General features: G+C 40.3%; 2 protein-coding genes across 4 annotated transcripts in view; one reads left to right on the forward strand and one right to left on the reverse strand.

Moving 5' to 3' along the window:
- Positions 1-3355: 3355 nt before the first annotated feature.
- Positions 3356-3709, reverse strand: LOC133084727 (transcription and mRNA export factor ENY2-like). Its single transcript, XM_061181493.1, has one exon. The coding sequence runs from the start codon at positions 3701-3703 to the stop codon at positions 3356-3358; it is 348 nt and encodes a 115-aa protein (XP_061037476.1). The 5' UTR covers positions 3704-3709.
- Positions 3710-5483: 1774 nt separating this feature from the next.
- PSEN1 (presenilin 1) overlaps positions 5484-25961 on the forward strand; it is a 73367-nt gene continuing 52889 nt past the window's right edge. The window contains exons 1-3 of one of the 3 annotated variants that reach the window (XM_061180997.1): positions 5484-5598; positions 14359-14440; positions 14533-14672. In XM_061180997.1, coding sequence (XP_061036980.1) covers positions 14586-14672 — 87 coding nt within the window. In that variant the 5' untranslated portion in view covers positions 5484-5598; positions 14359-14440; positions 14533-14585. The remainder of the gene's footprint in view (positions 5599-14358; positions 14441-14532; positions 14673-25961) is intronic. The other 2 variants (XM_061180995.1, XM_061180998.1) reach the window with 2 other exon arrangements.

Genomic DNA, 25961 nt, shown 5'->3' on the forward strand with positions numbered 1-25961 from the left:
GAGACAAATTTTATTTTAAAGGGAGCTCAGGTTCTTTGTTAAGGAAATTAGATTTAATAATATATTGACAGTCATAACAGAACTTAAGACTAAAAATGCAAGATGAGTAAGCTAAAGCCAGCCCTTCATCTTGAGCTGTTCCAAATCTGAGCCAGATCCTTGCAAAGAATGAAAACGATGTGAGAGCTAGTAAGATAGAATATGGCCAAGCACCTAGTCTTGATGACAGTATTATTTTTCATTTTTCAATTCTACTTTACTCCCGTGGCAAACAGAGCAATGATGTGTAAATAAAGGTAAACTGCTTTTATGTGGGAAGTGTTAATCAATTGGATTGCCTTGCTGAATCTATGGTATAAGGAACTGGCCTTGAATCCTGACTTTATTTACTTGTGACTAGTGACTGCTCTAGCCTCTCTAGAGGCTCGAACAGCCCCTCTCCCCAAGTAGCTCTAACAGGTCCGGCACTGGATTTCCTGTCTGCTTCATCTTTCACTGCTTACTATTGATTTTTGCCACCATTTTTTTCTTTTTTTTTTTGGTCATTTGTTTCTCCATTCCTGCTCCCAAGTTCCAGACACTTCTGGGGAAAATATAAATGCACCACTGCAGATAGTCTGGACCCTCTACTATTTTTCTCATTCTTTTACTGAACTTCACTTCTTAACCACAAACACTGCAGCTTTTATAGTTCTTAAACTTCCAGTGCTGGGACTTCCATGGTGGTCCAATGGTTAAGACACTGCACTTCCACTTCAAGGGAAACAGATGGTTTCAATCCGTTGTCGGGGGACTAAGATCCTGCATGCTGTGCGGCACGGCAAAAAAACAAAAAACTTCCAGTGCTATCTTAGGTAGGTATGAATGAGTAAAAGTCATTTGATTTTCCCTCTTACTTAGCAAATAACTCTCAAGGTTAACAAAAGCTTAACTTTAAAAAAGTCATTTAGGGCTTCCCTGGTGGCGCAGTGGTTGAGAATCTGCCTGCCAATGCAGGGGACACGGGTTCGAGCCCTGGTCTGGGAAGATCCCACATGCCGCGGAGCAACTAGGCCCGTGAGCCACAATTACTGAGCCTGCGCATCTGGAGCTTGTGCTCCGCAACAAGAGAGGCCGCGATAATGAGAGGCCCGCACACCACGATGAAGAGTGGCCCCCACTTGCCGCAACTAGAGAAAGCCCTCGCACAGAAACGAAGACCCAACACGGCCATAAATAAATAAATGAATTAAAAAAAAGATGCTTTAAAAAAAAAAAAGTCATTTAGGCACATTCTCTCCAGTTTATAGCTCTCCAGTTTATGATGACATGCATCTTGAACCTTTGCTTTCTATAAGGATGGGTACTCCTATCCAGAAGACCTCCCCCACTCCTGTTTCTGGTTTCTAACTACAGTTTGCAGTTTCTTGAGCCTTGTTCTGGAGTTTCCGTTATCTTCTTTCTTCCTTCAGGCTGGAATAAGTTTTTAAAGAAAACAGAAACTTAACCTTAGGTCCTCTCGTTTTCACTACAGTAGAGATTCCACAAAGAGTAGCTTATAGTTATATGTACTCTCCAAATTTCTTTTTTTTTTTTTAACATCTTCGTTGGAGTATAATTGCTTTACAATGGTGTGTTAGTTTCTGCTTTATAACAAAGTGAATCAGTTATACATATGTCCCCACATCTCTTCCCTCTTGCATCTCCCTGCCTCCCACCCTCCCTATCCCACCCCTCTAGGTGGTCACAAAGCACCAAGCTGATCTCCCTGTGCTATGCGGCTGCTTCCCACTAGTTATTTATTTTACATTTGGTAGTGTATATGTCCATGCCACTCTCTCACTTTATCCCAGCTTACCCTTCCCCCTCCCCGTATCCTCAAGTCCATTCTCTAGTAGGTCTGCATCTTTACCATCTTGCCCCTAGGTTCTTCTGACCATTTTTTTTTCTTTTTTTTTTTTTAGATTCCATATATATGTGTTAGCATACGGTATTTGTTTTTCTCTTTCTGACTTCACTCTGTATGACAGTCTCTAGGTCCATCCACCTCACTACAGATAACTCAGTTTCGTTCCTTCTTATGGCTGAGTAATATTCCATTGTATATATGTGCCACATCATCTTTATCCATTCATCTGTTGATGGACACTTAGGTTGCTTCCATGTCTTGGCTATTGTAAATAGAGCTGCAATGAACATTTTGGTACATGACTCTTTGAATTATGGTTTTCTCAGGGTATATGCCCAGTAGTGGGATTGCTGGGTCATATGGTAGTTCTATTTTTAGTTTTTTAAGGAACCTCCATACTGTTCTCCATAGTGGCTGTATCAGTTTACATTCCCACCAACAGTGCAAGAGAGTTCCCTTTTCTCCACACCCTCTCCAGCATGCATTGTTTGTAGATTTCTTGATGATGGCCATTCTGACAGGTGTGAGATGATATCTCATTGTAGTTTTGATTTGCATTTCTCTAATGATTAATGATGTTGAGCATTCTTTCATGTGTTGGCAATCTGTATATCTTCTTTGGAGAAATGTCTATTTAGGTCCTCTGCCCATTTTTGGATTGGGTTGTTTGTTTTTTTGATATTGAGCTGCATGAGTTGCTTGTATGTTTTGGAGATTAATCCTTTGTCAGTTGCTTCATTTGCAAATATTTTCTCCCATTCTGAGGGTTGTCTTTTCGTCTTGTTTATAGTTTCCTTTGCTGTGCAAAAGCTTTTAAGTTTCATTAGGTCCCATTTGTTTATTTTTGTTTTTATTTCCATTCCTCTAGGAGGTGAGTCAAAAAGGATCTTGCTTCCAAATTTCTTAAGTCTCAGTCAGTAGTCTGTATCTCTCCATTCCACTGGTGACTGGTGATAGCTTAAATGAGACTCTGGCTTTTGAAGAGGCTACACCCTAGTTTACCTCTTAGCACTATGGATGTTTGCTCTCTATTTGGGACTCTTCTTCGTTGGTGTCTAGGATGTCACTTTAGCCTTGTTCCTCTAGTCTGTGTCTTTTTTTTTTTTTTACAAGATGGGACATATATTATAAAATACAGGAATTCAAAAGAGGCATACACTACATCCAAACAATCAGAAGAGGCTGCTTACCTCTCCTTAATTGTTACTACAGAGATTTGCTTACTTAACGTTTACATACTTAACACTTAAAGTATATTAGCTGCTTGACTTTTTCTCTTAACAAATCTGATGAATTATTAATAAAGTCCCATTTATTCCAAAATCCAAGGAAACTTCAAACTCATTCATGAGATAGTTATTAAAATAATACATTTAGGGGGGGAAAATCTATACAATTGTATATATACATTACTGAAAACTGTATACCATCATACAAAAAAAGGATTTTATTTTGGGAACTCGATTCCTAATTTATGGCAAGTTTTACTTTCAGAAATAAAACCACAAAACAACAATCTAATTCAATCTTAAAGGCTGCATGCTGAGCAAGGAATGTTCTTATTCTTTGTAGGAGCTCCTTTACACTGTCAGGTACCAGGGCTCTGCCTTTTGGTGTGATTTCAGCCACCAAGTCATCAACAGTAACGTGTTCTAGTCCTTTTTCTTTAATTACTTCTTTGCAGTGTGACTTCAACTGATCCTTCCAGCCACATTCAATTAATTTAGCTCTCAGCAACTCTTTGAGGCATTCTCTTTCTCCAGTTTCTATCAACTTTTGGTTAATTGCTGCTCTCATCTGAGCATCTTTGTTCATCTTGCTAATCACACTCTTTTCGGCTGTCCGGACCTAGACCCTCAGTAGCTCGGGCACCTAAGCACACAGAAAGCTAGCACACGCATTTCCGGGGCGGGGTCTAGTCTGTGTCTTTTTACTGGTTCTTCCTCAGCGCTTTCTGGGTTTCCATATTCCTAAAAAGGTGAAGAAATACAGAAAACTGGAGGAAAATGTATCTTTAGTCCAGTAATTCAGCCACTGGTTGCTTTTTTAATCACTTTTATTTCCTTTTTGCAGGAATGTGTTTTGACGTACACATTAATGTTATGTCTTATTTTTTAATTAACAGGATTAGAATGTTTCTGTTACACATAATCTTCATAAACAATTTTAATGATATTAGGTGAAGTGGGTGAACCGTACTTTATTGTAGGACATTTAGCATTCCAATTTTTGCTATTAATAATACTCCATGAACATCTTTGCACAAAATTTTTGTATTGAATTGTTTCTAAGAATAGTTTACCAGAATTTTAACACTTTCTACTTACATCCCAGATTGCATTCAAAGAGATGGAACTAGTTCACAAATGGATGGGTTTTAGCCTATGCTTGTTTGACAAATGTATTGAACTGTTTTATGTGCTAGGCATTGTTCTCAGCACTTGCAATATATGTAAACAAACGGGCAAAAATTCCTACCCTTGTGAAGTTTGAGGACGGAAGAGAGAACTTCAAAAAAAATTTTTTTTGGGGGGTGTCAACCTTTTTATTTCCCCAACATTCTCTGTTAATGGAAAAACTTGCTACTGCTACTTCTGTTCTTAAATATAAAGTGTGTAAAACCTATTTAAAACCGTTCATGTACTCGAGGGGGGCAGGGAGGAGAGAGGGCTCTAGGAATATGAAGGGTTATCTTGGGGGAAGAATTTAAGAGAAATTAAAAAATCTCATTTGGCCAGATGCCATGTTATTGATTTCAGTTTTCTGATTACCTGTGAATTTGAACATTTCTCCATTGTTCACCTTTGGTTTTACATGATAGTATTCATGTTAACTTTTAGCTTTCAGATGAATGTATGTGTGTGGTATGCTACTTACGGAGTTATTGGTACTGTTTTTACAGCCATTTGAATGGAAAGCTGGAAGATGCAAAAATCAAACGACCATAGAGCAACTCACTGTGTACCAGATACTATGTTAGGTTTTGGGATTACAAAAATAACACAATTTATGCTCTCTGAAAGCTTACCATCCAGGAAAACTGGTTCTTACACTTGGAGCGGAAGAATCCCAGACGATGTTTGTTTAAAATGCAGTTTCTCGGGTTCTCCTCACCCACCAAAAGTTTTGATTCATTGGGTAGGGGATGGAGGGCACAGGTAGTTACAATTTAAGTTAGCTTCCTTTTGATAGTGGTGCCGCTGATTCGCACTGAGAAACACTGTACAAATAGGACTATAGAGAAATGAAAGAAACGTTAGATTTAAGATGCCAGCACTTGTAGGCCGGGAGAAGCACACACTGGGTCCAGTTTCCGTAGAAATTTTGATCCTCAGCCCGAGAGCAGTAGATCTCTGACAACCTCATACCGGTGCTGGCACCATCAGGGTTCGGGGGGGTGCCGAGCGGGGAGCGGGGTGTCCCTCCGGGTCGGAAGGCCAACGGCAGCGCAAGGCCTCCTCCTCAGTCCCCACTCACCACCGGAAGATCCACCCCCTTCCTCTGGGCCACGCCCCTCCGCCATTGGTCCCGCCCCTCGGAGGCCGGTCACCAACGACGCCAGGGCCGGAAGTGACGACACCGGTGAAGCCTTTTGGGCGGGGCCTGGGCCGGGCAGCTCCAAAGGCCGCGATTTCACATCGGAAACAAAACAGCGGCTGCTCGGGAAGGAACCTCAGCTGCTAGAGGCCGGTGGTGGCGGCGAGGAAAGGGTAGGTGCCCGATGGGGAGCTGGGGAGAGAGAAACACACCCCTCATCTGGTGCCGACACGGGTGGCTGCGGGCAGGGCCGGGCCCTTTGTCGTTGTCTGGGCCGCGGAGCCGGTGTCCTCGAGAATGGGGAGCGGGGTGCGGTCGGGCGGGCACCGGGGAGCCCCGTGTGGAGAACGAGTAGGGGCGGCCCGTTTCTCGGGCTCCGGGCGCGGCGCGCGATCAGGTTGAAGAGAGGTTCCCCTTCGCAGCCTTGGTCCGGAAGTGCTGGTTTCTCGAAGACATCTCAGGGCGCAGGTGCCTTGGGCGGGGATTGACCGTCTTGCCTGGAGTGGAGCAGGAGAAAGAGGAAGCGCCTGGCGCTGGGTCTGGTTGAGCAACTGTTGAAACTCTGCGCCTCATGCCCTGAATGTGTCCTTGTCCAGGGGAAGCGAGTGGCACTCAGGGCTAAGTTCCTTCTGTCTCAGTTCGGGGCGGAATACAACAGGGTCTGCCTGATCGGGACTGTCACGAGGCATATATGTCCAGTGCTTTGCATGTATTTTAGATACTTGACGTTTTCATCCCGCTCAAATTCCTTTCAAATAAATATCTGCTTCTCTTGTAGGAAAGTAACTTAATAATTTTAAAAGCATTGCTTGCCTGCTTTGGACAAGATGAATAAAGTGTTCAAGGTTTACTATGGAAGATACGAATAGTATGCAAATTATGGCAGAGTACATTGTAAAAGTCATAGTATTCTCTGGAGTTTGAGGCAGGTAGAGATTACATCTGGTTAAGGGCATCTTGTTATTTGCGTTATCTTTTACAATGGAAAGGTTTTCACCCTCGGAGTTGAATTGAGGAGGGCATTATATCAGAGGGTGTACTAGGAAGAGGGGCCCTCTGGATCCTAAGGGTCCAGTGACCCAGTGTGCACATTTAATAACTGTTATGAAGGAGGATAAAAACAGGAAAGTAGATTGGAGCCTGTTGCATTTGGATGATTTCAGTCACCTGCAAAAGCCAATTTCAGTTCTCCTTAACTCATTTGCAGGGTTCAGCCAACTTAAACCCCCTCCCACCTCCATTTAATAACAAGCCCTTAATAATGAAAAGGAGCCTATTTATTGAGTGGATGGATTCCCTCACCTCTACCCGCCTTCCCCAAAGTAAAGTAGATGATAGAAGCGGCATCGATCATCAGCTTTTCCATTCGTCTACTCCTCGTCCTTGGGTAGATAGTTACCACAATTCTGGGCATACTTTCCTCTGAATGGATATGATCTAGTGCCGAGTTTTAAGTTAATGGCTGCCCCTAGTCCTAGACTGCTGCGTGAATTTCCATTTGGGGAGAACTGGAGGATTGGAGTTGGTCTCTGAGAATCATTCTAGCAGGAAAGATATAACATTTGTCAGCAAGGCTAATGTGGTCCTCTTCTCTCTCAGATCCAGGTTGCCTCTGCTCCTGCGCTCCCACTACTGTTACATCAGATTGCAGGGAGAGACTTCTTTTGGATGTATTCTGAAAAACCTTTCAGAGCCCGCTAATACTGCCTCTCCTTCATGTGATAGATGCCAGGCAGATTTGGAAGGTGTTTTGAGCTTTGCTTTTCATAAGTTTTGTGATAAGAACTTTGCTTTAGGTATGTGGGGGCTAGAACGGATAAGAAATTTGAGGTAACTTTTGCATAATCTGGGTGAGATATAATGAAAATTTGACCTTTGGTGGTGGCAGAAGCTTAGAAAGGAAAAATATCAATATGAAGAGGACATAACAGCCAATTGAGGCGCAAGGAGTAAAGTGTAAAGTTGACTAGGAGGCTTTAAGTTTAGAGAATGGGGGAGACGATTACAGAAATAAGGAAGTTAGAGGCAAAGAACTAGTCTAGAGAGGAAGATGATGAGGAAGCAGTTCGGAAGTATCACTTTTGAAGTGCCAGCAGTTAAATATCCCATGGACAGGCCTGGAGCTGTAAACATGGGTCACTTAAATAGACTTAGCAGTTGATGTTGGAGCAGTGGAGGAGATGCCTAAGGAAAGAGGGGGGACAAGGAAGCCCAGACAGAGCCTTAGGAACACTTATAATGAGGGGGTGGAAGAGGATGAGGAACCAGCTGAGGGGAATGAGTGGTGGGAGGAGAACCTCCATAGTGCAGTGTCATAAAAACTGAGGAAGGGAGGGAAGCTTCAGGAAGGAAAAGGTTGTCAGGGATTTTCAGTATTAAGCCTGTTTGTAGGAGAAAAAACCTGAAGCTTTAGAGCAGCACTGTCCATTAGAAACATAATGTGAGCTACAAAGGTTAATTTTACATTTTCTAATGAGCAAAAATGTTTGAGATAGAAATAGGTAAAATTAACTTGAATGATATATTTTATATAACCCAATACATTTAAAATATTTTTATTTCAACATGTAATTCATGTAAAAACATACTTGTCTGTCTTCCCCTCTAGATAGTAAGCTCCTTAGGTGAACAGAAGCACCATCTGATTCACTGGCACCCCTGGTACCTATCACAGTGTATGGTTATGTAGAAGAAACCCAATAAGTGTTTGTTGATTAAAGGGTATTAATGTTTGGTTTTCACAATGCCTTGTACAGTTCCTTAAGTTGATCTAAAGCAAATGAGAGAATGCAAGAATTACTGAGTATAGTCAATGATTTACAAATTAATTAGGTGTGAATAGTCATTTTCATCATTAAAGATTAGTTGTGTTCTATCCATTTCCACAACAAATTTGATACGATGACTCAGGGTAATTTTATCTTCCATGTAGAAATTAAATTTGGGGGGGAAAAGAATCTATAATAATACAGAACCATGGTCCCATATCCACGATTCTCAAATCCAAAAGCTCCTGAAAAAACTGAAAGGAAAAGCAACACACTTTGGGTTTCACTGTCTCCCATCACCCTCAGATGGGACCATCTAGTTGCAGGAAAGCAAGCTCAGGGCTCCCACTGATTCTGCATTATGGTCAGTTGTATAATTATTTCATTATATAGAAATAAAGTGCACAATAAATGTAATGCGCTTGAACCATCTTGAAACCATCCCCCCGCCCCCGGTCCTTGGAAAAGTTGTCTTCCACAAAACCGGTCCCTGGTGCCAGAAAGGTTGTGGACCGCTGCCTTACAGCATTAGCTCTCGCTCTGCTTAAAGGGGACAGCTAAGGCAATTCTGCTTTGCTTGTCTTGTTCTGGGGCCCAGGCTGAAGGGGCAGTGGCTACCCAAAGTAAGTTCTTCGTGAGGGAACAGCAGAAGTACAGAAGGCAAGGCCACCTGCACAAGCACAGTTTAACTGTCTGTGCCACATCTGCCAAGATCCCATCGACCAAAGCAAGTCATAAGATTGTGCCCAAAGGCCTGGAGTGGGTAGTAGACTGCACCTACCTTGAGGCCAAAGCAAGTCACAGAGCCAAGCTCAACATCACTGGAGAGAAGTATTCCTCCCTTGGGGATGCTGGGGGAGGGAGTGAATATTTGCTGAATAATAATCTAATCTACCACAGATGGTTCACAGAAGTAGAGTGGGAAGCAAGGAGGGGAAAAAAATCACCAAATAGGATGTATCACTATCCTTGCTCTTTTTAGAGCCTACCACTTTCACAAAGCCTCTTGTAGGGCTGGGGAAATTATTTGCTCCTAGCCTCTTAAAATTTTGAGGGTCTTTCTAGGCTGTATTCCTGAAGTTTTAAATTAATTTCAAGTTATTTTTATTTATTTTAATTTGTTACCTTGGATGGACTTCCCTGGCAGTCCAATGGTTAAGACTCCACACTTCCAGTGCAGGGGGCACGGGTTCGATCCCTGATCAGGGAACTAAGATCCCACATGCCGCGTGGCATGACCAAAAAAAAAAAAAAAATTGCTACCTTGGGATGTAGTGAGAGACAGAAATGTACTTTTCTGTTGGTGTTTCCTTAAATGGAATTTTTAATAAGCTCCTTTTTGGGATTTTAAACCCTGCTCCTGTGATACTTTTCGAAGTGCTGATGGATAGAAGGTTTTCTGGTTAGATAGACTTTTCTGTTCAGCACATCTGAACTTCGAGATTATTTGTATTCTCCTGGAGCTTTTTTTTAGTCTTTGTATATAATAGAAAGAAATTGTAGTTGCCCATCAGAGAAGGATTTCTTTTTCCTTTTGTCTGATTGAGCAAGTGTCTTGAGAAAAAGGGAATGGATGGCAGTGAATTCGAGTGTTGTGCTGTTATCAGTCTCAGAAAATCTTTAGCAGGTGGCCAGAGAGAGAAAACACCAAAATCTACTTACATTCCTACTCCCACTCCCTATGCAATCCAGGTCACATGAAAGATCCTCACTTCCCAACAACTATCTTTTCTTGTTCTCAGGGCACTGTTAAGAATGTTACAAAGTACACTGGTGTCTTTTGCCACGCTGCGGGAACAGTGGGTCCGGGAACAGTGGGTCCGGGAACAGTGGGTCGTTGGCTTTCTCCGTGCAGTCATCAATTGTTTTCAGCTGTTACTGGACCAGAATCAAATCCAGCTTTGCCTGCCCCTTTCTTTGTACCAACAATGATTGTTTGTTCACCAGACCTGACTGAAGACCTAGCTAACCCTGTTGCCTACCTTTGCTTCCTACTGAGCTCCATGTAAAGAGCAGCTCTTCCAGGGAGGGTCACCCTGCGGCATTGTGATCTTCAACACATCAGTGGAGGCATGAGCTTTCTCCTGTTGAACTGGCAAACACCTGGGCTGGGCATCAGAAGATCTGGGTTCTGGAACTGGTGTTACTTGCCTCATAATTGTACACTGACAAATTCTTTCACCTTGCCTGAGCCTTAGTGTTTTACATGTAAATACAGATGTGTCTTTTAAATACAGTCGTCCCTTGTGGTTGAGGGGGTGGGGGTGGAGGAGAAGTGATTTCAGGACTCCCCACACCCCCCACCCCCATGGGCACCAAAATCCTCAGATGCTCAAGTCCCTTATATAAAATGGCATAGTATTTGCATGTAATCTACACACATTCTCCTGTATACTTTAAATCATCTCTAGATTACTTATAATACCTAATACAATGAAATGGTATGTATATAGTTGTAAATACAATGTAAATACTATTGTAATTATTTGCTGGCACAAGCAAATTAAGTTTTACTTAATTTTGGAATTTTTTTCAAATATTTTTGATCTGCGGTTGGTTCATTCTGGGTCGACTATAGTATTGGAATATGTTAAAGTGACTACTGTATTATAGATGATTCTTACAAGATTCGTCTGAGAAAGCTCCAGTATGATAATCAGTTTGTGTGATTTCTTTTAATAGCTGGACAGAGCCTATAAGCATAAGATTAATAATGGGAACCACTTAAATTAAAATGACCAGATTCTCATTATAGCTTATCTTTAAAAAAAAAAAAAAAAAAAAAAAGAAGTACCAGGACTGTATATTGGGAATGCTTTTGGCACTAGTTTTTTTTTTTTAATAAATTTATTTTATTTTATTTATTTTATTTTTGGCTGTGTTGGGTCTTCATTGCTGCACACGGGCTTTTCTCTGGTTGTGGCGAGCGGGGGCTCCTCTTCGTTGCCATGTGCAGGCTTCTCATTGCGGTGGCTTCTTTTGTTGTAGAGCACGGGCTCCAGTAGCTGTGGCGCACGGGCTTAGTTGCTCGGTGGCATGTGGGATCATCCCAGACCAGGGCTCGAACCAGTGTCCCCTGAATTGGCAGGCGGATTCCCAACCACTGCGCCACCAGGAAAGCCCTGGCACTAATTTTTAATTTCTAGTTAGACCAGTTATTGAAGTTTAAGATCTCATTTACTACTTTTTTTTTTTTTAAGATCTCATTTACGTCAAAGCAATAGTTTTACTAGTAATAAAAATCAGCTCAGTGTGTCTTAATGCTCACTATTATAAACTCCGAGATGGCAGGGATGAAATTTTATATAGAGGCAAAGTAGTGTAATACGTGAACCTTTGCTTTGCTCCTTTGCTTACTGGATGTGACTTTGGGCAGGTTCATGAACTTCTGTGTGCCACATTGTTTTCATCTGTAAAATGGATAAAGTGAACATAATTAATTAAATCCTCTCAGTGTCTGTCTTTGAGTTTTGATATAAGTAGACAGCCAGTAAACTCCTGTTTAGTGAATGAACAATCACTTTTCTTCTGCTCATATTTTACCTGTAAATGTACTACACTTTATTTACTTTTTATTTATTTTTGCCTGCATCGCCTTTTCTTGCGTTTTGCTTGTTTCGTTTGGCTAACACTGTCTTGCGTACTTGGTTTTGTTTCTGAGGGATTGTATGAGAATATCAGTGACAGATTTCTAAGGGTTTTTTGGTAATAGAGCTGTACTTTTTTTTTTTTTTAATTAATTTATTTATTTATTTTTGGCTGCATTGGGTCTTCGTTGCTGTGCACGGGCTGTCTTTAGTTGCGTCGAGTGGGGGCTACTCTTCGTTGCGGTGTGTGGGCTTCTCATTCCTGTGGCTTCTGTTGTTGCAGAGCACGGGCTCTAGGCGCACAGGCTTCAATAGTTGTGGCACGTGGGCTCAGTAGTTGTGGCGCACGGGCTTAGTTGCTCCGTGGCATGTGGAATCTTCCCGTACCAGGGCTCGAACCCGTATCCCCTGCATTGGCAGGCGGATTCTTAACCACTGCGCCACAAGGGAAGCCCTAGAGCTGTACTTTAAATGACGTGGTATAGTCTTCAGAGCAGCCAGTGGAGGTAACCAGTTGCAACTTTTTCTGTTTGCCATCCTGTGGCATTTCTGCATTAGCTGAGGTAGTAGGTGCTGTACTAAATGTTTTTGTGAAAAAGAAGGGAATAATATGTGCTGTGTTGCTGATCATTAATGCTACATTAATGTTAAATTTTCAATTAGATAGTCAACTTTTAAAAATATAGAAGCATAGGTCAGGACATTTACTTTCAATACTTTGAAAATATAACTGTTCTATTGGAATCCACCTCCCTTTTGGGTAAGCTGACATACATATTGCCAAACCCTAAATATAGGTTTACACCCACAAAAATCTATTTGACTCTTTAAATTGAAGTATATAGGAATGTACACAGATCGTAGGTGTACAACTCAGTGAATTTTCACAGACTGAAACCTCTCTGTAACTAGCACCCAGATCAAGAAACAAAGCATTACCAGTACCCCCAGAAGCTTCTTGTGTACCCCCTCCCAGTGATTAACCCCATAAAAGTAACTATTGAATCTATTCTTAATTTTAATTCATTGTATTTTTAAAACAAATTAACATTACATATTTAAAACAGAATTGCATAAGTACATCATGTTTAGTTAATATTAATTAGCAATCCTCTGATCTCATGCCAGCTAACTATGGGCTGAAGTTGGAGGGGTGGAGAAAGGTAGGCACAGTATTTAGTTATTTTATTATTATTTTTTTAAAAATATTTATTTACTTATTTATTTGGTTGTGCTGGGTCTTAGTTGCAGCAGGCGGGCTCCTTAGTTGTGGCTGATGAGCTCCTTAGTTGTGGCTCACCCGGCTCTTTAGTTGTGGCATGCGAACTCTTAGCTGCGGCATGCATGTGGGATCTAGTTCCCTGACCAGGGATCAGACCCCAGCCCCCTGTGGAGCGTGGAATCTTAACCACTGTGTTACCAGGGAACTCCCAGGCACGGTATTTAAAAGCATGTAGGATAGGGACTTCTCTGGTGGTCCGGTGGTTAAGACTCTGCGCTTCCACCGCACGGAGCGCGAGTTTGATCCCTGGTGGAGGAATTAAGATCCTGCATGCCGCATGGCGTGGCCAAAATAAAAAAAAAAAAAGCATGTAGGATAAAAGGGAAAGCATACCTTGATTAAGAATTTGTTATGATTTGAATGATCCAAATATAGGTAATTAAAGGTTAATTGGAAGTCAATACCTTTACTGGAGGAAAAAGTTGCTTTATGTATTTTTGATGAAAAAATCATTAGAATAAGAAAGTAGAATATTTAGAGTGTAGAAGATCCTGAAGTTAAAAGTCAAAATGAAACAAGACATTGACAAAATGCTTTCTTGTAAATATGTACATGGTAATGTTTTGGATACTATAAGTGAATTAGAATACTGCTTAGGTATGCAAACAGATTTTTTTCCTTCTATATTTCTGAAGACTTTCAATGAAAAGGATAGTTGAAGTCATAAGGAATTGGCTGATGGAAATTCAGGTGGACAGGCAAATGGGAGTGTGGCCCCCACAGGAGGCTGAAGTGTGGGAGACAGAATGATGTGTGTAAGCAAGGCTGTGCCAGGATGCAGAGGAGAGGCTGGGAGTTAGGAGTCTGCGATTTTGGTCCTGGTCTGCCCAGTTGTGTGCTTTTAAGCAAGTCACTGAACTTGGGTCCCCTTTTGCTTTTGTAAAATAGATATGTTACCTGTTTACCCTGCCTTGGGTCATGTGGTAAAGAAATAAAATGAGATGATAAAAAGAAATTTTGCAAAATTAAAAGCACTAGACAAATAATTTTATGGTGATGTAAATTAGGTTGGATTGGAAGAGGGATGTTGATGAGAACATTCTTTAAGATCATTTAGCTCCCTTTGCTCTAGATCTGAAATCATTAGATATCATTGTGATTGAAAATATTTGGTTTCTCAAGTAGATCTACTCATTACCAGGAGGTATCTTGAGCTGACAAAAGTTTGTCAGTTGAAGGTCCTGGCAAATTAATACATTACTGGTTTACAAATTAGTCTTATAAGTATTTAATTGGTGTGAATGGATTTACTAGGATTTGACCAACTCTGGGTAACCCAGTAAAATCCTATTTCAGACCTCATCCAGGAGCCTGCAAGTGACAGCAGCCTGGGAGGTCCTTAGAAAGCTTGGCCTGGAGGATAACACATGAAAGAAAGGTTTGTTTTTGGTGAAAGTAACTTATGAAAGTGTTTCAAAATAAAAGTATAACTGTAATGCACAAAAGACTGTTTTCTTTTTCCCTTTTCAGAACCCCAAGAGGCTCTGTTTTCTGTGAAAAAGTATTTCTATACAGTTGCTCCAATGACAGAGTTACCTGCACCCTTGTCCTACTTCCAGAATGCACAGATGTCCGAGGACAACCACCTGAGCAATACTGTACGTAGCCAGGTACAGTGTCAACCTCTACAACTGCCCTTTCAGACTGTGGATTCAGTGACCACCCTCCCTTGCCTCCAGGAGAGGCTCAGGGGGCTGAGCAGGCTTTCTCTACTTTATCAAATTTACATATTTGCTGAACTTCAAGTAAGGGAAAGCATTGTACCATTTGGTGCAGGGGACACAAGGCTGTGTGAGACTTGGGTGTTGAAACAGTTCCTCCCTGGCTCAGGCATCACCTCCTCCTCTGACGCCTTTTCCAACTTCCCCGGCTATTTATTATTTTACCTAGCTTGCTCTTATTCTTCTATGAGCTGAGTACATTTTATTTACTTTTAGTTTTTCAGTGCCTAGCCTGGTTCTTTTTTTTTTTCTTTCTTAATTTTTTTTCTTTTTTAATTTATTTTTGGCTGTGTTGGGTCTTCCTTGCTGCGCGCGGGCTTTCTCTAGTTGTGGCGAGCGGGGGCTACTCTTCGTGCGGTGCACGGGCTTCTCATTGCGGTGGCTTCTCGTTGCGGAGCACAGGCTCGAGGTGTCCGGGCTTCAGTAGTTGCAACACGCGGGCTCAGTAGTTGTGGGACGCGGGCTCTGGAGCACAGGCTCAGTAGTTGTGGTGCATGGGCTTAGTTGCTCCGCGGCATGTGGGATCTTCCCGGACCAGGGATCAAACCTGTGTCCCCTGCATTGGCAGGCGGATTCTTAACCACTGCGCCACCAGGGAAGACCCTAGCCTGGTTCTTGACAGTGCTCAGTAAGTGCTCATTGACCAAATGATGAATGCAGGGCTAAGGGTAGAAGTCCTAGGATAGGTCAAAGGAGAGAATCAGGAAGGGGGTGTAGTCAGTGGCATGGGACACAGACACTTAACTGGCTGCACACACAGACCAGAGCTGCCTGCCACTCTGTTAGCTAACCATTACAGGTTGAAGGCAGAGTCCGCAGATGGCTTGTGAGATGGCTGGGGCATCAGCCGCATTTGTAGAGGTGGAGCCAGAATGGGGAAAAACACAAGGCCAACTGTAAGCTATGCTGGATGCAGGGGATGGGGGGCGGAGGGCAGACTTTCCTCATTTCGAACCAGAGGGCAGAACCAGTGATAGAAGGAAACAGGTTCTGGATCAGTAAGAAGAAATTTCCACACAAGTACTTTACGTCTGAAAGAGCGTAGGCTGCCTTGTGGGCTAGTGTGTGCATGTCACTAAAAGCAGTTACGGAGGCTGGAAGACTACCAGCCAGATCTGCAGAGGGTTAGTTCGTGGAATGAGCTGTGAACTAGAGCACTAGGTGGCCTGGAAGTTCCTTTCACACTCCAGAGATTTAGGATTCCAACTCAGGGTCAAAATGTGGGAGGAGGGCTTCACAAAGTAAACTTTGATGGGTGCATAGGATTAGAATAGAGCAAACTGGGAAGTCATTACTGAGAGAAGAAATAACACTGGTGGAGGAAGAATTTTCCTACCATATCAATTGACAGGGGACTCTATCTGGAGATACGTCAGCAGAGGCAGATGACACTGTATTGCTAGAGCTTTTTTTTTTTCTTTTAATTTATTTATTGATTTATTGATTTATGGCTGTGTTGGATCTTCGCTTCGGTGCAAGGGCTTTCTCTAGTTGTGGCAAGCGGGGGCCACTCTTCATCGCGGTGCGTGGGCCTCTTACTCTCGCGGCCTCTCTCGTTGCGGAGCACAGGCTCCAGACGCGCAGGCTCAGTAATTGTGGCTCACGGGCCCATTTGCTCCGTGGCATGTGGGATCTTCCCGGACCAGGGCTCGAACCCATGTCCCCTGCATTGGCATGCAGACTCTCAACCACTGCGCCGCTAGAGCATTTTTAAACAAGTGAAATCAAGTTAAAATGAATTTCAAGGGACGCCCTGAAAGAGAACACCTGAGGGGTTGGGGGAGGGAAGAGGGGCTGTCGCAGCTGGTGCCTGGGCAGGTGGTTAATAAGCAGTGGCACGAAGGACTGATTTTTCTGACAGCGCTCGTGCTCCTCTGCTGTGTGTCAGCAGCTTGACTTACTCCTTTTTGCTGTTCCCCAGGAATGGCCTTTTGAAAAGATAGGCTGGGCAGGATTATAAGGTTCCTGGGGTACAGGCTGTGAAAGTTTGGATGCTACAGACTTTGTACTCATTTTCAAACTGTTGCTTCAGAGGAGAGAGGGGAAAAGTGGGAACAGTTGACGTAGGTCTCTGGGTGCCCCTTCCTTAACCAGAGCGTCTCCTATTTTATCTGTTTTATATATTGATCTTCTGTGGATCCCTTTGAACAAAAGATTCCACGGCTAAGAAGTTAATTGTCACTCATCTGCCCCAAACCCTCCAAAGACATCTCATCTCAGAATAAAATCTAGTCTCTGAGGTTTAAACTGTCCTCTCCCCCAGCCTCTGTTGTCTCTCACCATCTTCCCCCTCCCTCACTGCTTCCTCTGGGCCCTGGGTTCTCCTCCCACTCTTCTCTCTGGCTCTCTTCAGTTCCTTCAGGCCACCTCCTGAGTCACCTTATCAGTGAGGCCATGCCTTCCTTCCCTGCCACTGGGCACTCCCTGTACCCTTCCTTGGCTTTACTTGTACGTAGCACTTACCAGTGTTCCTAACATACTGTCTAGTTAGATATGATTTGCTTACCTGTTTCCCTCCAAGAACAGTGCTTGGCACATAGGAAGCTCTCCACTGTTGGTGTAATATTGTTTATATCCCTCACACTCAGGTTTTGTGGGGCTTTCTTGGTATTTTTTACTGCCTTTCTTTTTTTTTTTTAACACCTCAGTGACTGATAAATTGAAAAAAGGGTAGCTCTAGAGGAGGTACAAATGATGTAGGATTGTTATTGATAATTACATGTGTTCATGGTCTAATTTTAGCAAGGCTTAGACCTCGTGTTCTCAGTGGTACCTTCCATATCAGGGCATCACTGTCTAGAAAATCAGACCTAATTTATTTGTTTACTTTTGACTCTGCTGTTGATAATGTGATGTTAATTGAGTTTATCTTTTATCTCCTTAAAAATATCTTCTACAGCTTATGAAGATCTTATGCATGCATTCTCATATTTTCCAGTTACCACGGGATAGGTATTATTGCCAGTTTACAGTTAAAATGCTTGTCCAAGACCACATAGAAAGTTAAATAACAGACCTGGAACTTAAAACTGTGCTTTCTAATCCCAAACTCGCTCCAGTATTTTTTCTGTTCTTCCAACGATCTCATACCCCAGAAAAATGTTGTAATACTGAAAGGAGATATTGTATGAAAAAATGCTGGGGAAGAAAAATACGAAGTCTATGTATTCATTTTGCACCAACGTACTTTAAAAAACCCCAAAGAACGAGGAAAAGAATCTCATCGTTAAGGTTTTTAGCTATAAAGAAGCCATTGTTTAAATATATGCTCTGGTTGGTTATGAAAAAATGGGGGTAGGTCCAGATTTAAATTGGACATAGAAGACTGTTTTTGCAGATTAATTGAAAGCAGCTCTTTTATTTCTGCTGTTGGATAGTGGAGTTGTTAAATACAAGTACCCGAAGACAAGCCTCTGCAGGCACAAAAAGTCCTTATCAGACTTATTTCTTCTTTATTTGCTCAGGACTAGTTTAGAGGAATTAAAAGGAAATTGACAGATGTGGAAAGTGAATCTTTCCACACTACTCAGGAGAGGAAACTCTCATGTTGAATGTCTTCAGTGTGTTGGACTCTGTGCTAGGTGCTGTGACAAACATTATGTAGTTTTAGGGCCTGGCATTTTGGGGACATTTATCATAAAGGAGCAGGTTTTCCTTTTTCCTCTGTCTTCCCCTCCTTTGAATAGCTACTCTAGTAAAGTGCTTATCTGTATGACTCTATATTCTAGAGTACTCAAACATGCTATTTTACAGTAGATATTACAAAAAGAAAATTCATTTAAAAATATTTTTGAAACCAGGAGAGTGAATATCTTCCCTACAGACTAGGTAAAGGTCAGTGTAAAGTGGAGCCTCTGTTCCTTTCTTCTACTCAGTATCTCCCTCCAAGGTCAGGAGCATCCCAAGTATTGAACTCATATCATGGGGCAATGCTTTGAGTTTGGGAAAGAAGTGAGAGGTTAACCGGGTATTCAGAATTGTCCAAGAACACTGATGAATTGGCATTTAGGGCCTGTGGCTGAATGAGATGTAAACAGGTTCCTCAGAAGGAAGAACTAAGTTTGATCCACTTGTAATTTGAAGTAGCTGTGTGTAAGTTTGGTTTAATTCAGCTAATTTCTTAGTACCTTATTTTTCCCATCTGTAAAATTAGCTGATTTGCTAAATAAATTCTCTTCCAGAAGTTTTTTTGTGACCAGAAGTTAGGGTGGCCAGCTGCCCCAGTGTGCCTGAGACTGAGAGGTTCCTGGAAGGCAAGACTTTCAGTTTTAAAACTGGGGCAGTCCTGAGAAAATAGGATCAAGTTGGTTACCCTGTAAGAAGTATAATGAAATTGAAACAATTTTGGATCTGATTAACCAAATCTTACTCAATTAGATGACTTTTCTTGTGTAACTTCAAGTATTGTTACATGATATATTGTTAGTATTCAGTAGAAGATAACATTTAAAGCATTTTTCTCTTTCCAAAGGTCAAATGTTGCCGGTGGCTTTATTCTTCAACCCTTAGCCCATACAGTGAGGGCAACCTTAGCCCAGAAAATAGGTTTTCCTTTTGTAGGCTGCTATAGATAATCTCATTCACAGTGAAGGGATTTGAAGTTTATGAGATTAGTCAGAGAGCTGAAAATTAGTGGGCTTCTTTTAATCCTAATATTTATTTCTTAAATTTTTATTACATAATATTTTAAGCATGTAGAGAAAATATGGCAAATAATATAATGAGCACCCATGTACCTGCCACCCAACTTTATTAAACTTTAACATATTGTCTTTTTTTTTAATTGCACCATTTTATTGTTGAGGTAAAATTTATAAATAGTGAAATATGTAGATCCGAAATGTATAATTCAATGGATTTTTAAAAATATGTATACCTGTATAACCAATATGACAATCGAGTTATAAAACATTTACATTACCTCAGAAAGTACTTTTGTGGCCCGTTATAGTCAGTTCCTACCCACCATAGACAATCATCATTCTGATTTCTTCCTTTTTTTTTTTAACTTTTATTTTATATTGGAATATAGTTGATTAACAATGTTGTGTTAGTTTCAGGTGTACGGCAAAGTGATTCAGTTATGCATATACATGTATTTCTTCTTTTTCAAATTCTTTTCCCATTTAGGTTATTACAAAATACTGAGCAGAGTTCCCGGTGCTATACAGTTATATATATAGCACAGGGAACTCTACTGTATAACATATTGTCTTATTTGCTGTGTGTACTTTTTTTACTAAGTTTTTTCTTATCCTGTTATATGTTGATTGTACACTAAATGAAATCGTAACCAAACAAGACAAAATTTTGCATTTAATTTGCAAAGATAGTCTAGTTATACAACAAAAAGAAATTACAGATAAAATTGAAGCACCTCTCCCACATTCCCCTTCTTCTCCCAGGATAGTAGTTACTATCCTGAATTTGGAGTTTGTCATGCTTACTATAAATATTTATGAACATAAACAATATTGAATATTATATAATATTACTTTGCATGTTTTAAAACTTTATATAGAGTGTGTGTGTGTAAAAGTTGTAGAAGAAAGTTCCCACTTTTTTTTTTAATTAATTAATTTTATTTTTGGCTGTGTTGGGTCTTCGTTGCTGCACGTGGGCTTTCTCTAGTTGTGGCGAGCAGGGGCTACTCTTCATTGCGGTGCGCTGGCTTCTCATTTCGGTGGCTTCTCTTCTTGTGGAGCACGGGCTCTAGGCGTGCAGGCTTCAGTAGTTGTGGCACACGGGCTCAGTAGCTGTGGCTCGCCGGCTCTAGAGCACAGGCTCAGCAGTTGTGGTGCACGGGCTTAGTTGCTCCGTGGCATGTGGGATCTTCCCAGACCAGGGTTTGAACCTGTGTCCCCTGCATTGGCAGGCAGATTATTAACCACTGTGCCACCAGGGAAGGCCTTCCCACATTTTTGAAATTTATATATGTAGGTGTATGCTGCAGAAGACACATGTTTTGGGAATTTATATGTAGGTGCATGTATCTCTAGTTCATTCATTTTATTTTGTGAATATATTAAAATGATCTATTCTCCTGTTTATAAATATTTGGTAGTTTCCAATTTTCACAGTAACCGACAGTGTTGCAGTGACATTCTAATTCATGAGTCCTTCTGCACATGTGTGAGTTTCTCAAGGATCATTGCTGCGATTGGATATAATGATCTTAAACTATATTTGAGATTGCCAGTATGCTCTCCAAAGTGGTTGCACATCAAGAGTGTATGGCTGTTTGCATTCTTTTACATCCTTGCCAGTTCTTGACATTGTCTGACTTATTATGTGTCTGTTGGATGGTTTTTTTTTTTTAATAAATTTATTTATTTATTTATTTATTTTTGGCTGCATTGGGTCTTCGTTGCTGCATGTGGGCTTTCTCTAGTTGCGGAGAGTGGGGGCTACTCTTTGTTGAGGTGCGCAGCCTATTGCGGTGGCTTCTCATTGCAGAGCACGGGCTCTAGGCGTGCAGGCTTTAGTAGTTGTGGCACGTGGGCTCAGTAGTTGTGGCTCACGGGCTCTAGAGTGCAGGCTCAGTAGTTGTGGTGCACGGGTTTAGTTGTTCCATGGCACGTGGGATCTTCCCGGACCAGGGCTCGAACCGGTGTCCCCTGCATTGGCAGGTGGATTCTTAACCACTGCGCCACTAGGGAAGCCTGATTGGATGGGTTTGAAATGTTATCTTATGTTATTTTAATTGTATTTCCCAAATTTCTAATAAAGTTGAGCTTTTTTTTTTTTTCTTATTGGCCATTTGCATTTCCTCTTTTGTGAATTGCCTGTTCATGATCTTTGCCCATTTTTCAATTGGTTACTTGTCTTTTTCTTACTGATTTTGTAGAAGTATATTTTTGGAGGGAGGAGGGATGCTAATCTCATGTTAGCTATATGCTTTTCAAATATTTTCTCCCATCTGTGGCTTCAGTTTGTTGATGGTGCCTAGTTTAAATGTTTTAAGTAGGTGAATTATCCTTTCCTTTTAAAAACGAAAATTATTTGGTTTTTTTCAATTAAAAATAGATTAAGAAAGATATTCAACAGCCCTGAATACAAAAAATACTTTTCCATATCCTATAAAGACAGAATGAACTGAAGTAAACTATACTGGAAACTGCTGTGTAGTCCACCTAATGTTCAACTGTTCCAGTTATTGTTTTTCACCCCTACCAGAAAAGTCTGACAAGGAAAAGATGGGTGATTTTGGTGATTTTCCCCTTTTATTTTTTTCCACATGTTCTATAATATTGTTATCTCATAATTTAAAAAGAAAGGTATTTTTAAAGGGGAAATTTTTTGAATGTAAAGAAAGGTCACAAAAGGACAATATGCTACCTGGGGAATATCTGTGGAAAGGGGAGAAGCATTCAAGGTGTCCATGATGACTGACTAACAGTAGTGGGGGAATTAGAGCAGCTGATGTAAAAGAAACTAAAAAAGCATGATAGCCTGGGGTCTTGGTAATTGGAGTTTATATTATGCCCTTGATAAAAGCTTCAATTGTGTTTGTCAGTCTCCATTTTAAAAGACTGAAATGTTTACAGTGCACTATAGAAACTTTTCATTAAAAATACCGAGTTTTTGGACTTACACCTTAAGCAAGCTTTCATTTTCTAGAAAACTAGCTCATATAAAAATCTTAATTCCTGCTAATAACAGATGAGAGGAGTTACGTCGTTTTCACCTTTTCACTTTTTAGAATTTTTTACTTTTTTATGGTTGTTGACCCCATCTAGGCTGTAAAATCCCGAAAGGCAGAACTTCGTTCATGTTTCTGAGCTGACTTTAGAGTTTATTGATCACCCAGTATCTCTAAACCAGTTCAATACAAATCTCCCTGCAAAGGAGCAAAGCGGCTTTTGTTTTTTTCTCACATTAGCAAGAGAAAATTTTAAATTTTCTATCTGCAAATAAAAGTCTGAAGTGAATCTTATCAGTTGCTTAAGGACTTCATCTTTCATGTGAGAGGGTGCTCTGGGCTCCCTGTGCTCTGGACACACTTCCTTAGCCATCTCACATCACTGCTGTTGCCACCGTGTCATTATCTGCACTGCTGTCACCATGTGGGGCAGAGCTCCAGTTTTTATGTAGAACAGCTGTCAAACATTGGCATGTCACAAGAACCAAGTGGAGAATCCATTTTATTTATTTCTCCCTCAAGAGTGCGTGTCCTGATTCCTTAAGATGGCATTCAACCAAAAATTTTACTACTTTCCATTAGTTTACCCACCACCTCTAACTAGAAGCTAGCATGGACTTCATGTTTGTTTTTGCTGTTGGTTGGCTGTGTCTATAGGGACTGGAGACTGGAAGGTCGACTAACTAATGACAACTGTTTCTGACAAAGGGCAAAGCTTATAAGTTGTAAAATAACGGAAATTCTTTGTTTTCTAAATGTATTTTGCAGGTAAGATATTAAAGTAGCTCTAAGAAGTACATTATTTGGGCCTTTTTCTATAGTTTGTGATCTGTCATCATCCTTTGGTTTACTTTTACTATACCTATTAATTTGTAAAGTTTTATTTTCTGGTGCAAAATTTTGATGGGTAGAGTTCATGTTTTGGTTTGATGTAGACTTACAACTTTTATGTGGATTAGCTGAGACCTTTTTGCTTTTCTAAGATACAAAGAAGTGATTTTTTTGAAGTCAGTCTAAAATTCATTTATATTGTTAATTAAGCCTTATAAAATGTATGTTACAGCAGTGACTTTCAAACCTTAGTGTGCATTGGAATCCCTGGAGGAATTGTTAGTACAAATTCTCTGGCCCCAAATCCAGAATTCCTGATTTTGTAGGCCTGGGATGGGGCCAGAGAATTTGCATTTCTGACCAATTCCCAGATCATGCCAATGCTTCTGGTCCAGGGGCCATAATTTGAGAACCACTATATTTGAATAAAGAATTAAAGGGAAAGTGACATTAGAGAAAAACAATTAGATTTATAAATTGAATACTTAGTGTTTTAATTCATATTAGTTTATTCTGACCCAAATTTTCTAGTCCTTAAGGAAATAAATTGTCAACAGCCTTTTTGATTTAGAATAGAAAAAAATTAGTCATTTGCTAACTAAAAAAGAAGCCTTAAAGTAGTAATCCATTGAAAGGTCAATAATAATTCTCTATGTAAAGCAATTGCTGAAGAAGACATGTAAATCGTTACCTTCAGCTGCTAAATTTACAACATTAAAATGTGTCTGGTCTTTATAAAAGAAGGTCATCTGCAGTATCTTTTCTGAATTCAAAATATTAAATGCAGAGAACTTTATTAAGTTACTAGCAAATCATAAACTGGCAGAACTAACCCCCTCATTTTCTAGATGATAGTGGGTCACTTTTTTAAAGTGTGAGAAATCCTATAAAATTAAATAGAATGCAAACCTATAAGCTGTTGAAAGTGGTGATTAAGTACTTGGGACCTTGAGGAGAAAAAAAATAAATGAAAGGAACGATCTAAATTTAAGCTGAATCGGGTCCACGGGCTCAATCAGCCTTTGGATGATGGTGTTACTGTACTGTTTATGGTAATGAATTTGTTTTCCCATTTATGCCAAAATGAAATAAGGAGAAAGAAAAACGTAAAATCTTGGTGACCTCCAGAGGAACATGCTTGTTTTTGCATGAGAGTAAAGTCAGAAATCTTTGGCACAGATCTTCATAGTTTGTTAAAAAAAAAAAAACTCTAGGTTCAAGCCTAACACAACAGTACCATAAATGTTAAATATTATCTCTCACCAGTTATATCAACTGTTCAGGGAAATGACAACCTTCCTTGATGGCAGAGTGATGGTTAAAGCTCTAACTCTGGGCAATCACAAAGCTTGGGCAGGTGCTGGATGGAATTCTGCTTGCTGTTGGAAACATATTGCGTATGATTAATAAATATTTTCAAGTTTCCACGTAACTTGCCAGTTCTTCAGTTAAGCTCCTCTTCTAGTTTTTCCTACAGTGCAGGGCTTAGGAGCCTCACATTTCTATTTGTGGAAATCTGAACAATATGTATAAAGTCTTATAAGATTGATAGTTTTCCTTATAAATAAATATCCATCTTTAAGTAAGTAAATAATATGCAGATTATTTATATCAACATAATGGAATACAGTGTTAATTTTTACATGGGACTTATTACATGGGAATGTATACATGAAATAATATTCGATGAAAAAAGTAGGATGCAATATTTGTGAATGTTCACTGTAACTATGTACCTATGTGTGTATGTTGAAAAACACTAGAATTTGAGACGTAAAAATGAGTTGTTTTCCTTATAAAATCATCTAAGTTCATATTCAGCAATACAAAATTATAAAATTAAATGTGGCAAAACTGCCATGAACAAAGTCAAAAAACAAACTGGGCAAAGGCTTATAATGCCTAATGACAGATATATCTTAATATACAAAGAATTCTTATGAAGCCAAAAGGGACATAAACAACTCATAAACAATATTACCAAAGGATACGAGCAATATATGTATATGGAGGAGGAAGAAGAAATATACATGGTAATAAATATATGAAAAGACTAGTTGATCAACCTTACTAGTAATGAGACATAGAAATGAAAACCTTTCATTTTTCACCTATCAGTGAGTAAGGCTTGATCCCCATTGCTACTAAAAGTGTGGGGAAATAGGCATTGTCATTTGATGTTCACGGGAGTTAAATTTGTGTTTATTTGGAGGCAAGTTTTCAAGTGAATCCGCTACATATACATGCCTTTTAGAGATAATTTGGCAATTAAATCTAAAAAGGCATATACCTTGTGACCTGGCATTTCCACTTCTAGAAACTTGTCCTATAAAAACATTTCCATAAGAGTGCCGGGAAATATAGACAAGAATATTTATTGAAACATTGTTTGTAACAGTGAGAATTTGGAGATAACCTCAGTCTTTTCTTATGGTTTACCCAGTCAGTAGTATAAGGTAATGGCAAATAGTACGATCTTTGGGCTAAACTGTCCAAATTAGAATCTCTGCTCTAGAACTTCTTAGCTCTGGGAGCTTTGGCACACTATCTGATCTCTCTGAGCGTCGATTTCTTTATCTGTTAATGAAGTTTAGAATATTAATAAACTCAGAGTTTTATTAGGATTAAATGAGACAACTCATCTGAAGTGCTTAGAGTGTCTTGCACATACATAGTCAATAAATCTTAACAATTATTATCATAAT

Source organism: Eubalaena glacialis, chromosome 2 (genome assembly GCF_028564815.1).
Source record: "Eubalaena glacialis isolate mEubGla1 chromosome 2, mEubGla1.1.hap2.+ XY, whole genome shotgun sequence".
In the NCBI taxonomy this organism is placed as follows: domain Eukaryota; kingdom Metazoa; phylum Chordata; class Mammalia; order Artiodactyla; family Balaenidae; genus Eubalaena; species Eubalaena glacialis.